Source organism: Nycticebus coucang, chromosome 10 (genome assembly GCF_027406575.1).
Source record: "Nycticebus coucang isolate mNycCou1 chromosome 10, mNycCou1.pri, whole genome shotgun sequence".
NCBI lineage: Eukaryota > Metazoa > Chordata > Mammalia > Primates > Lorisidae > Nycticebus > Nycticebus coucang.
In genome coordinates, this window is record NC_069789.1 from 80,313,594 (window position 1) to 80,327,252 (window position 13,659).

Consider the following 13,659-nt stretch of genomic DNA (forward strand, 5'->3'; position numbering starts at 1 on the left):
CTGTAATTTTGCTACTGTTATGAATCGTAATATAAATATCTGATATGCAGGATGGTCTTAGGAGACCCCTGTGAAAGGGTCGTTTGCCCCCCAAAGGGGTCATGACCCACAGGTTGAGAACTGCTGCACTAAAGGGTCACAGAAATACTTGTGTTTGTCTGGAGGGATGAGTAACAACATCGAGTTAAGCGCACGGGCAGTGGAGCAAATAGAGCTCGGCTCTTCCACGTACCATCTGAAAACTGAGTACTAAGTTTCTCCAAAATGGTATATATATATATATATATATATATATATATATACACATCACAGGAGATGATGAACTCTTCTGTAAACATGTTCATATCACTCCTGAGGACAATAATCTATATCTTTCTCTTTCTCAGTCTGTTTCTCTCTCCCTCCCCACTTAGTATAGTGTCTATCACACCCAGGAATTCAAGTAATTATAAACGGCATTATTGTTATTATTAGTGTCTGTAGATTTAATAGCCGTTTATTACCAGAGATGGTGTTATTCTAATTTATTTTGCTTAAAGATGAAAAGGAGTAAGAACTATTTGAAGCATGGGCAAAAAAACTTAAATATAACTAGGAAAGAAAAACTGTAATGTTACAACGCAAAAGATAAATGCTTGAGATGACAGGTAGGTATCCCAATTACTCTGATTTGATCATTATGCCTTGTATACAGGCATCAAAATAGCCCATGTACCCCCACCAATATGTACCACTATTATATATCAACAATGAAGACATTCATTTTAAAAAAGACCTTAATTTAATCAAGCTTTCAATTGTCTAAGGATATTTTAATCCTAGAATCAAATATTTGGGATTTAGACAGGAGTTAAGGGGAGTCAGCAAGCCAGTCTGAAACTTCGGCAGGAATTCCATGTCCAAGGCGGCCAACATCATCATTAAAGTCCCTACCAAGATATCCTCAATGAAGAAGACTTGCTGCTTCTCAACCAGGTCTCACACATTTTGATACTTGACATTCTATTGTATTTTTAGAGAACAAAACTTTCCAAGGATGGAGTCACAGAAAGAATGAAACTGAAATGTACAAGCAAGAGAGAAAAGCAAAAATCAAAGATGCTTCAGAGATGCTCTTGAGAGGGCTGCAGAGGACAGTGAGCCTGGGACACTGGAGTAGAGGCCCTGGGTGGCAGACACAGTGGGGAAGGCAGTGGTCATCCAAAGGCAGCCAGACTTCCTGACGATGGGAGACTGTCACAGTGCTAAAGTTTTTTGCTGGTGTCTAGTCACGGCATCTCCCAGGGAGAAGGTCAGCCTGGCAGGAAGCCTGTGTGTGTGGTGGGAGAGGTTTGCATGTGGGCCGTGCTGCTGGTTATTTGTGACAGGAGATTACCTGCCACAGAAACCTGTCATCTTTGAAAGGTCTTTTGGCCTCCTCTGCGCAGCAGCCTCTGGGTACCTGTCTAAATACCTGGGCTGGGAACCTGATCTGTTTCCCAAGTTCTGAAACTGGTAAGGAGGTATGAAAGGAAACTTTCCAGCAATGTCCATAACCCTTTAAGAGAGGAAGTAGCTGGAATGTGGCCCTGGGGTCTCCCTAGGAATGGGCAGGCTGCCAGGTACTCTCTGAGTTGTTCACAGTGGGGGGCCTTAGGGCATGAATCTTAACCAGTACAGATGTATCTGGCTAAGTGTCACCACATACAGAAGGAACAACAATCTGACTTTCTTATAGGTCAAGTCCCAATACTCGAGATCCTGATAAACAGGTCATCTTGAGGCTCACTTCTCCCTAGTCCCCTGAGGGTCCTTCTGGCAAGGAAAGATGGTGTTTTGTTGTTGTGTCCACAGAGACCCAGCTACTTCCAAGTCAGCATCATGAGCTGACAACCTCAGAGGAAGCCCCAGCTGCAGCACCAGACCACCCTGCATACCAAGACAAGCTGAGTTGGGATCCACCACACATGTGAAATAACAACTTCTCACCACAGCAAGGCCTTGGGAGAGCCCCCTTAGGCAAGAAAGGGTTCAAAGTATCTGCAAATCCCACATGCTCAGGTTCTAAGTCAGAGACCCACCAGGCCCCTGATACACCAGCTCACCTGCATCCCGATGATGGCATAAATGAAGAAAAGCATGGCAATCAAAAGGCAGACGTAGGGGAGAGCCTGGAAGGAAAGCAGAGATAAGACCATTAATCAAAGGCAGGCCTCTTCCAGGCTCAACAAACCTGCTATCACTGGCAGTACAGGGACTCTTGCCCTGAGGCTAATGCAGACAGAGGATGGAACTCTATTCTCCAGGATGTTCTGTTTGGGGGTCAGATGTCTACATCCTGACTGATAATATAAACAGTTGTCCAAAAGAGTCTTGTAATTTACCTTCTGTCTCACCCCAAAGAGTAGCCCAAATCTCCAGGGATAACTGGGAAAACTTCCCAGGCTTACAATTCATCCCACTCGACATGCAGACAATCAATAACCGGGGCAACTAGGAGGCAAGTTGCATGCCGGCTTCTAGGTTTGGCTTCCAAAGCCTTTCGCACTCAATGTGGAGCCCATAGCAAAGAATTGGGTTGCAAACTAGAATGACTGAGGTCTCCCCTGTTTGTCAGTCCCTAGAAAGCCCTTTCTTCTTCTAATGAAACATCATTTTCCAGGTTAAGCCTCCTGACATTTCATTATGTTTCGTGCAAAAGCCTGGTAAGTGTTAGCCATCAGAAAACCCTGCCACGCCGCAGTGCACAGAATTCCGTATTGTGCATGCCTGCTGCCACCCGGGGAGGGTACTATTTCAATTGTGGGGATGGGGGACAAGGCAGGAAGATGGGAGGCGGGGAGCTGCCCTTGGTGGCTGGGGGAAGATAGAGAAGCAGGGCAATCTGGATTTGAGGCCAGGGTGGGCCACTATAATTCTGGGAGGCTGGCTGTCCCTACTGACAGGGAAGTCCTTCTTTATCATCCAGGAAGCTCCCTGGTAGTCGGGGTTACTAGAAGTCTCCATCCTGTCTTGAGTCTGCACATCATGAATCCCAGGAGATCAGTTGAAGGCTTTCAGACCTCATGAGCAGGACAGGGCTTATCAACAGTTAACTAAATGAAGAGCCCTGTGAGGCCATTTATAACTTGAATAGTGGATAAAATTAAAATGCAGCTGAAAGCTGGTGGGAGAATCCCCTTTCCAATGAAGCGCTGATACCCAGGATCTGGGGGGGAGGAACTGCATTTCAAGGGGCAATGTGAAGGCATGTGCTGCGGAAAAGTGAGAGGAAGGAGGTAGGGTTTCTTGCACCTGCACCCACCTGCCCTTAGTCTACCTTTCTAGAAACATTTATTTATTTATTTATTTATTTATTTTGAGACAGAGTCTCAAGCTGTCACCCTGGGTAGAGTGCCATGGCATCATAGTTCACAGCACTCCAACTCTTGGGCTCAAGTGATCCTCTTGCCTCAGTTTTTCTATTTTTAGTAGAGACGTGTTCTCACTTTTTGCTCAGGCTGGTCTCAAACTTGTGAGCTCAAGCAATCCACCCACCTCAGCTTCCCAGAGTGCTAAGATTACACCATGCCCGGCCTTTATTTATGTATTTATTTGTTTATTGAGACAGAATCTTACTCTGTTGCCCTGAGTAGAGTGCTGTGGCATCATAGTTCACAGCAACCTCAAATACTTGGGCTTAAGCGATCCCCTTGCCTCAATCTCCCAAGTACCTGGGACTACAGGTGCCTGCTAAATGTCCAGCTAATTTTTCTCATTTTTAACAGAGACAGAGTCTCAGTCTTGCTCAAGCTAGTCTTGAGCTCCTGAGCTCAGACAATCCACCTGCCTTGGCCTCCTAGAGTGCTAGGATTACAGGAGTGAGCCACCGTGTCCAGCCCTATTTTACTTTTTCCACTCCCAAGTCTCCAGCCCTTAGTTATCTCTCCCTACTTCCAACTTTAGGGAAAATACTAAAGATTCACTGTTTTCCTTTCTTGTCACATTATGACTCTTAACACAAAATAAGGGAAAAAAGGTAAGAACTGAGTAAGGGTCAGAAGGAGAGAACTGGATGCTGCTCAGTGCGGGGTGGGGCAGGTACAGGGCATGGGGCTGCCATTCCATCAAGTGGCTTTGTATCAGCAGTGGCAGCCTCTGCTGATCTGAATGTAAGAAATCAGCTTCTACACTGCAGCCCAGAACTGTTCTGAAAAGGAAACATTGATCTATGACACAGTGTCACCTGGAGGCAGATTCACCTGTCTTCTGTGTTATCTATAGTACTCGCTGGAGTAAGCCAACAATTTGGCCATCAATTTTTGACATCCCTTTCTTCACTCTCAATAGTATAGAGTTTCACAGAGACTTGGTGATTGTGGTAATATGACAGGATGACATATTTCTTAAGAGGCTTACTAACAAGTAGAGTTTGTTGGGTAGTCCTCTAAAAAAAAAAGACTTAAAAGCATCTTGTTTTTCTGATTCTAAATCCAAATGTGTCTGAGACTGGGAGAGAAACTTCCTGTGAAGGTTTTAGTTTTTTCCTCTGTCATCTAACTTTGGAAAAACAGTTTTCATTGAAGTAAGTCCTCTGTGGGAGTTATCATGGCAAACAATTACTGTGGATGTAATAAAAATGTCAAGGGTGTTCTAAGAAGGTAGAATAGCCTCACAGTTGATCTCACATTCCAAACTCCAAGGCCCTTAATGAAGAAGTAAATGAATGATGATGATGTGGACAGAACTCCCCATCCCAAATGATGAGTAAACGTGAACTCAATGGCTCGCCTTCTTTAGTTTAATTTCTAATTAAAATGCATACATAGTTAAAATAAGAAAGGAAATTTGGTGAATTTATGATTTTTCATCTTCAAATCACTTTAATTTCATCAAATGTATTGTTAATCACATTCATTGAAAAAAATTCTTTTAGGAGAAAGGCATTTAAACAACACTCAGGGCCCCTAAAGCTTAAAAGTAACTAATTTATGATATTTTCTAGAGTTTAAAGATATTTAAATATGTTCAGAAAACTTACTGGAAATCTGCCACTAAAGTGGCATCTCAGGCATTGATTTTTAACTTGTATTCATTATACATACACTCGTCTCTGCACTGCCCTGTGAGACTGTCCAACAGAAACTCACCATATTAACTTGCCCAGATGCTCCTATTTGTGTGTAGGACACAGAGGTGACCATTAGCATACCACACATTCAAATGGCTCAGGAAACAGTGGTGAAGACATGGGTGGGGTCAAGTATGAATCACCTTACTATGATACACGACTCAAGGAGTCCTTTGAAAAACTGTCACGTGAAATAAAGTCACTGACAGTCCCTGAAAATGCACAGGACATCTGACTGCAGGAGATTGGTTTTTTACATAAACAGGATTGCTCAGGACAACTTGGAATCTCTAAGGAGGCAGCACACCTTATTTAACTTGTCCCCGGTCTCAGCAGAGAGGGTGCCTGAGATACAAAGTCAAGGTGTTTTTCTAGAACATGATCCTTTCTAGTAGACATAAGGTGATTTCTGTCAAGCCAAGCTGTGCTGGAACTAAAAACTGCTGTATTTATTGAATGCTTTAGCAAACACCCATCCTTCTAGCTTCCATTTCCTGGAGGTGAAGGGACTCAGGTAATGATGCTAGTGTGGCCTGGCTGTGCCGTCTAACGTGATGACCCTCACAGAGGACGTGCTGGGGCCGCTTACCTTAAAGGACTGCACGAAGGTCCAAAGTAAAATACGGATAGTGTAGCCCTGACGCAGAAGCTTTATGAGGCGGGCAGCTCGGAAGAGCTTCAGGAAGCTCATATTGAAGCCGCTGGTGTTCACCAGCTGGTGGGCAAAAGGAAACATATAATTAGTGACATTATCTTCATTTAGAAAGATCTAAGTACTACTAGAATTTGCATATTTGTCCCTCATTCACATAATAAAATTGGATACAGTCTCTTTGTTAACCCCAACTCCATCTATGGGCCAGCCAGTGAAGCCCATCTTCCTAAGCCTTCCCTGGCCTGTCCCTATGCTATGGTACAAGAGTAAGGGATGTACTCCAGCATGTACCCTGCGTGCACTGGATAACAACTGGCCTCCCTAGTCTTCTACCAACTGGTCTGAAGTCTGCAAAAAGAGCTAATCTAGTAATCCCTCTTCTGATATCCAAATGGAATTACAATGAGCTCTACAAGTCTTCTTTAGGATGAATAAATTTAGAGAAACAATTCAGGTCTAAGACCTTTGAGAGGAAAGATAATGTACCTCTTTTGGAAGCAGAGCGCTGTATACACTAGCGCTCTTCTGACACCCTCTTACCCGGTAAGCTACCTGTACAGGAGTCATGCAAATAAACAAAGCTTTCATGAGATCTAGCACTATTCCCACATCTGCATTCCTTGGCTAATGTCCAACAGGGAGGAAGTGAACTACTACACCTAGATGGGTACACATTTGCCCTGTAGGTTAAAAGTGGCTGGAATGTACGGAGGTGCTTTTTTTTTTTAATGCTTAAAGAACAATAAGCCACTCACCTTGCTGTCTGTCAGGATAATTTCTGTGATACTGCCAATCACAGTGATGAAGTCAAAGATGTTCCAGGTGTCTCGGAAATAGTTCTGCCAAATGAATTCAGTCATAGAAACGTAAGAAAAAGGACAAAAGAAAAAAAAAGACAGGATAAAAAGGAGAAAAGACATCTTTTATTGCATAATTTTGTCACTTGGAATTAAATCTTGTCAATTCATGCATAAGTTCACTCTAACTTTAGCTTCAGTTTCCTATTTCTAACCAGAAATGCTATTTCTCCCTTTACTAGTTTAAGAATTTCTCATTTGAATAGGCAGCTCCAACACTATTTGAAGACCTTATTTTTTGTCATTAAAAAGCTTATGTGGAATGAAGAGGGTTTTTTTTTTAATGTCTACAGAATACTTACGTCTTCATTTTCAAACCAGTTTATTGAGGTATGATTAACAAATAAAAAGTGGTCCATATTTAATGTATACATCTTAAGGCACTTAAGGATATGTACATACTTGTGAAAACATCACCACCATCATACAACTGTAATTTTTAAATTATTGATATTACATGAAGGGATCTTATAAAAACACAAGCTGACTTTCAACTATCGAAGTCACACAAATCTTAAGTGACTAAAGGTTACAGATTTGCCAAAAAATCTTCCCTCTAGCTCCACTGAGCCTTTTCAAACCACTTGCTGATTGGCAGTAAAATGAACAGACTTCATCCTCCTTCTCTTTCTCTGCTCTGTTATACCTTCTAAGAAGAGGTAACTAAGTAAAATACAAGCAAGCAATAATAAAATGAGCGGGCTAAAGGTCACGGAGGAGACATGAGGAACCTGGAAAATCTTCCAACCAGATAGTACTCCATTTAGGAAGAGAGAGTGGACTGTGACTCCATTTCCCAGGCTCAGGTGAACACAGACCTTGGAACAAAATAAAATAAAACAAACAAACAACCCCCCCCCCCCAAATTTAGACACTTGGATCTCCAAAAAAGTCATTAGCTTGCCGATAGGCAGCACCTCCCTTAAGAGGCTTTAGGAGCACTGCTGAAGTGTACCCCATCCCAGCCTCACTGTTGGCATCCTGAATCCCTACTCTATGGGCCAGACACTGGCTCAGGCTCTTGGCCTTCTTTAAAGTCCTTTATTTCTCTCATGGATCCTCCAGGTAGGTAGTGATAAATATCCCATGTTCGTAAAGTCGAAGGGTTGCCAAGAGGAGTGGGGAAAGACATGCGATACAGAGAGAAACAGAGGGTGAGGAAGTTACAGTTCATGAGCACCCACTCAGAATGAGGCCCCTGATTGGACACACACAACAAAGTATCTGAGGCCATAGGCAACTATTGTCATTCTCATTTTATATATGAGAAAACTGAAGCTTGAAGAGACACCCGATTCTAAAGACGTGTGTACCTATGGGGCATATAGAGAAACTGAAACATACAGCTTCATAAAGTCACTCTTCAGGAGACTTAGTTCATCAGTGGGGAGCCAAGTTGAATCTGAATTCCTCAATTCTCAGGGCTCTCCTATTGCCTACCGGGGGGGTGAAATTCCTAATTCTTGGTTTTCATTCTTCCTAATTCTTGGTGCATGGATCTAGGGCTTCAAGGACTAGAAGGTCTGGATTCCATTTGAGGCTGCTTTATAGTACAGAACAGCACAGCGTGGCAGAGACTAGCGCAGTGGAGTGTGTGGTACAGAATAGCATAGTGTAGTATAGACTAAAAGATTACCGTGAGCTCTGAAGTCAGACCACGATCTTAATCCTGGCTCTACTTTTGACTAACCTTGGGCTAAGTATTTAAACTTTCTGAGCCTCAGCTCATCCATAAAACAAGGAAATAATAATGCCTATCTAGTTGTTATGAAGCCAAAATGAATATGTAAAGCATTTGGTACTTAATAGGCAACCGATGTATGTTACTTCCTTCCCTCTTTTTCTCCTCCCTTTCTGTTACCACTCTGCTTTCTAATTCTGCTGCCTTCTATTTCATGATATTTAAAAAGCTATACAATTTTTCTGAACTTCAATTCCCTCATTCAAAATAATCATAATAATAATGGCAATAATGATAATGATCTCTGCCATGCCTATTTCAGAGTCATTGAGAAGATCTAACAAAATAGTATAAACTAGGGTATTCTGAAAGCCTAAAGAGCTGTATCAATGTACAGACTTATCAGGATTAGTGGCGCCTTTTATTGTGCAAAAAGGCCTGTAGCCCTTGAATGAAAACATGACCGTGAGGGTGGGAAGGAGGCAGACTTCAGGGCTGAATGCAGTTAAGCTTGTAAGTATGCTCTCAGCACTCTCCATAATTAGACACATAATTGGGGACTTAAGCCACAGACAATGTCAATACCACATGCAAGTAATCAAGATGCATGGAAAAACTTTCCCTGTTGTGGCCCTGGCTTTTCCTTTTTCAGTTCAACCTGCTCAGGGCTAGACTGTATTATAAAGGCATCTTTGTTGGTGGTAGTTTCTTTTTCCTTTTTTATTTCACCAAGGCTCAAAACACTCAAAAGGGAGTCAAGCAATCAACAATGTAGCTACCTGCAATGTCTTCCCTTCACCTCTGCACCCCAAAACAATGAAATTAATGGCTTTCAAAGAACCATTAGGAGATGAAAAGCAGCCCCATGATCAACACTCAGAATTATCAAATCCAGCTCAGAGTCCCTGTTAAAACTACTATCAGATAAATACTTACTCAGAGAATAAACAAAGTTTTTCTTCTTACAGGAAAAGCCACATGCACATATGATTTGAAATGGTAGCTCACACCCCAAATAGTTGTGAAACAGCTGACAAGTGGGCTTATCTGCAGCCCACTGAACTCTCTGTACACACTGAAGGAAGGGGTGGGGGACGAATGAGGGGGTTATTTTGTTTATAGGACACTGAAGTAAAGGGCTAGGTTTTCTTAACACCCTTGAAAACAGATGCAAGAATATGCCAAACAATTATAATTAGTAGTTGAAGAGAAAGAAAAGGAGAGCTCATGCCAGAAAAATTCACCCCCAATCCTCCCCAAACTTAACTCCAGAATCCTTCCCTCCTATTACACACAAACACACATCCCCACTCTCACACACCCACACACACGTCCACACCCACACCCACACCCCCATTAAAGGTCATTGGCCTTTGTAAGTGTAAGTAAAAAGCATTTATTTTCATTGGCAGAAATTACTCTTCATGTTACTGATGGCAGAACAATTAGCAGGTAAAATTTATTATTTGCTACATGTGTGGTTAAGAGGGACAGACATTCCCCCATCTGGCTTATAAAACTCTATACCCTTTACCAGTAAATAAGCACTCAAAGTTTATGAGCCCAGTGCTTGTTTTGCTCCTTTATTCACACGTATGTCACAGTTTGAATACAACCCAACGATGCCACCTCTGGACTGCTGGACCAAGGCTGATGGCTAGATGAGTGTCAACCTGGGGATGTGGCTTCCTTTGCTTTTGTCTGAAGCCCCTCACCCATCATCTTGTGTGTACAGCAGTTTACTGAGCAGTCAAAGAAACGTAAGAAAAAGGACAAAGCCCACATTTAGGTAGGCAGGTGTGTGAGCCACTTCTGGAACAGCTGTAACCACCACTCCCTTTTCCAGCAAAGGCTGGGAATGCACCCAAAAGGAAGAGAAGACAAGCCTAGTGCTGGGATAAATTCAGTGACATACCAAGAAGCCAAAAGCGATGACCTTTAGGACACACTCCAGGGAAAACACCATGGTGAAGGCGATATTCAGGTACTTCAGGGCCAGCTCATAGGTGCAGGGAGCAGAGTAATACTGCCAGGGAGAGAAGAGAGGAGAGAAAGAGAATCAAAGCCTAAAGTCAGAGGGGGAGTATGTGCCAGTGAGACTGGCCAGCTCTCACCCTGCCCTTGTGGGACATTCTGGTGCCTGGCACAGGCGGAGAGAGATGGACATTGAGTGCCTGAAAGGAAAACTACACACCCAATGCCACAGAACAAAGCAAAACACCAACCTGTGCCCTACCTCAATGGCTTAAGAGTAAAATAGCCAGTCTGGTTAACATAGCCTTTCTATGAAGCTAGTGTATGATGCCCCATGATCATATCAATGTACACAGCTATGATTTAATAAAAAAGAAAAAAGTAAAACAGCCAGCCTTCCTAGGAATGAAGGTGGTCAGGATAGAAAGGCTTTCTAGAGTTAGTTACTTTATCATTTGGTATTTAATAGGATCGGGCCTCTCTTAATGCTCCACCAGTCCTTCAGACCCCAGCATGATCTCTATCTTTGGTTATTGTGCAACTGACCCCAGCATGATCTCTATCTTTGGATATTGTGCAACTGACACCCTTCACCATCTTTGGGAAGCTCCTGGACTGCTACCACAGGTCTTACTGCATTCTTCACAGTGGGCCCCTGAAGTCTCAGAGGTGAAGATATTGAACAAAATAAGACCACAAAGAGATTCCATGATGGAAAAGGAGGGAACGAGCAGACAGACAGGAGTGCTGGAGCGTTTTCCCAGTGTGTCAGTGCACCCAGGTCACTGGGCTCAGCTTTCGTGCCTCCCCCTCTCACCTTCATCATCAGCACGACGGTGTTCAAGGCGATCATGGCCATGATGGTGTACTCGAAGGACGGGGACACCACGAAGTGCCACACGCGGTACTGGAACGTGTGCCTGTTCTGTGGCATGTAGCGGGTGAGAGGTTTGGCACTGATGGCGAAGTCGATGCATGCCCTCTGTGGAAAAGGCACAGTCATTAGTCCAAGCTTCAATCCCCCAAACCTGCCCGGTGGTGGGATCTTTGTTAGATGGTCAGAAGAAGAGGATGGTCTATGAAAAAAAGGGCAGGGCTGAACAAGCAGAATTAAAAATGGCAACAGGGATCATCTGGACAAAACTGCAGGAGAGATGTCACCTGAAGAGAGTACACAGAATGGGGGGCAAACACTTAACAGTTTATAAGTCCTTTACACAACATGTGGCTGAGAAGTTTAGGCAGAAAGGCTTCCCTGAGGCCTTTACTCAAAAGTAAAGCTTTGTCTGCTTATGTATTCCTACAGCTTATGTTGCATTTTCCTTATAGCCCCCCAACAGTTTCTAGTTCAGTTGCATTATAAAAAAAAAAAAATGAAAAATAAAAAACAAACTGTTGAAACTTACAATGTGCCAGAACTATGCTCATTGCTGGAAAAGCAGTGATAAAACATATTCCCCGTCCTGACAGCAAATACACACACCAGGGAGGGCCACAGTCAGGTGGGCAGCAGATGTCTTAATGTTGTAATTATAGCACACATCTCTGCCTTCTAGATGCTGCTTTAAAGATACCCACTGCACCATAAATACCTTACATATCTTCCAGATCTCCATCTTCTCTCTATAATCAAGCTAAGAAAATGCAGCCTGCCTTCCTAACACAGCTACTCAAAGGGGCCCTGCTGTCCATTGCATCAGACCAATTTTGTTACCTCATTCTTCTCCAGGCTGCACTCCTCCATCATCTTGTCCCCTTGCTCCTGGAAAGTGATGATGATCAGAGCCACAAAGATATTGACAAAGAAGAAAGGGAAGACCACAAAGTAGACCACGTAAAAGATGGACATCTCCATGCGGTTGCTGCGGCTTGGGCCTCGGTCTTCCTCTGTTACGTCTACGGAATGCTGCAGAACTCTGTGGGGACAGAATGCGGGGAGGAGTACGGATGCCAGATGACAGTCTTGGCTCCATTAGGAGATGTGACACCTATTATAGTTCTTTGTCTGGCTTGACTTTGCCGATGCTTTGTTAATTCTTTGGGTCCATAACCAAGTTGACATATCCCCTTGGTACCAATCCACTGCTCTTTCTAGCCCCTGTTTCATTATACGTTCAATTCCTAAGCAACAGAAGGACATCATTTTATTGTTTAGGTTGTTATGTACAATACCAAGAGACTCCTAGATTCCTATTTGACATTTTGCTGCCAACTAAAACACACTGTCTCCAGAAAGTGGTGTCACAGTCATTGCCAAGTCTCTGAAAAGTCAGCCTTTCATTTATGGACAGCATGAGAACCTGCATCCTGCTGTCTTCTTCATAGGAGGTGTGATCACAGGATGTATCTTTGGGCTTGGCAATTCATCCTTAACACTCAATCCTCAGGCTCTCAGGTGCAGGGCCAACCTGGAGGATAAATTTGTCTAAAGGAACCCTGAAGGGATTCTCTTGAGGGTTAGAGGGCTGTTCAAAACCCATTTATTCTATAGGGGCAAAGGGGGCTCCACTCTACTCCTCCATAATTGGCTAAAACATTTAGAGTTTCAAATATTCCCCAGACTTTGTCACCCCCTTCTCCATCTTTGCCTTAAGGATTTTTATTCTTCTTCTCTTCTGCTTGTCTCACTTAGTCATCACCACTTACTTTCCTTAGTATGATAACAAAGGGTCAGCCTGTCCATTTTGATTCAGCTTCTTTTTTTTTCCTGAGGCAACCTTGGATCCCCTTCCACTCACTGACAAGCATGCCACCTCAAACCCGGTACTCACTGAGGCCAGCCTTCCCCTGTAGATACAGTGAAGAGGGTCAGCAAGGCCCAGATAATGTTGTCATAGTGGAATTCATGGCGCTTCCATTCCCGGCCCTTCACTTCCATCTTGTTTTTCTCATGGTCTACATAGTTGCCTCTAAAAACCAGATAGAAATAAAAGACGACGTCTTCACTATAGCTCATGGAAGAGTCAGAACATTCTACCAACTTCAGTAATGGGGCTAATAATGATCACCACACAAATGCAAGGAGAAAGGACTTTTCTTAAAGGCAAATATTACCATGGAACATAAATGGGATTTGGTACCCAGCAGATGTGGGATGAAATCGTAACCCTTTCATTAGTTGTTGTTATAACCTCGATCAGCTTCAACTTTCTGTCTTAGCTTCCACACATATATCATACAAAGAAAATCCACCTCAATAGGTCGTTAGAAGGATTTTAAATGAAAATTGAGTATAAAATGTCCTGTACCCTGTCACAAAAGAAGTGTTCAATAATAAAGTTTACTGATGCCTATTTTGTCTTTCTGCAAAAGAGGAGTGCAGATAAGTATGAGAGAAAGGAGGGAGGGAGGACCTATGGGTGGGGTGGCTTCATCATCCCTTCAGCAAAAGTGAGTGAGGTGT

At 43.1% G+C, this 13,659-nt stretch overlaps 1 protein-coding gene across 1 annotated transcript in view; it reads right to left on the reverse strand.

Moving 5' to 3' along the window:
- Positions 1-13,659, reverse strand: part of CACNA1E (calcium voltage-gated channel subunit alpha1 E) — a 514,949-nt gene that overhangs the window by 41,009 nt on the left and 460,281 nt on the right. The window contains exons 31-37 of the mRNA XM_053606843.1: positions 13,028-13,165; positions 11,971-12,172; positions 11,074-11,238; positions 10,198-10,308; positions 6,500-6,583; positions 5,679-5,804; positions 2,085-2,150 (exon numbers count right to left, since the gene is read on the reverse strand). Coding sequence (XP_053462818.1) covers positions 2,085-2,150; positions 5,679-5,804; positions 6,500-6,583; positions 10,198-10,308; positions 11,074-11,238; positions 11,971-12,172; positions 13,028-13,165 — 892 coding nt within the window. The remainder of the gene's footprint in view (positions 1-2,084; positions 2,151-5,678; positions 5,805-6,499; positions 6,584-10,197; positions 10,309-11,073; positions 11,239-11,970; positions 12,173-13,027; positions 13,166-13,659) is intronic.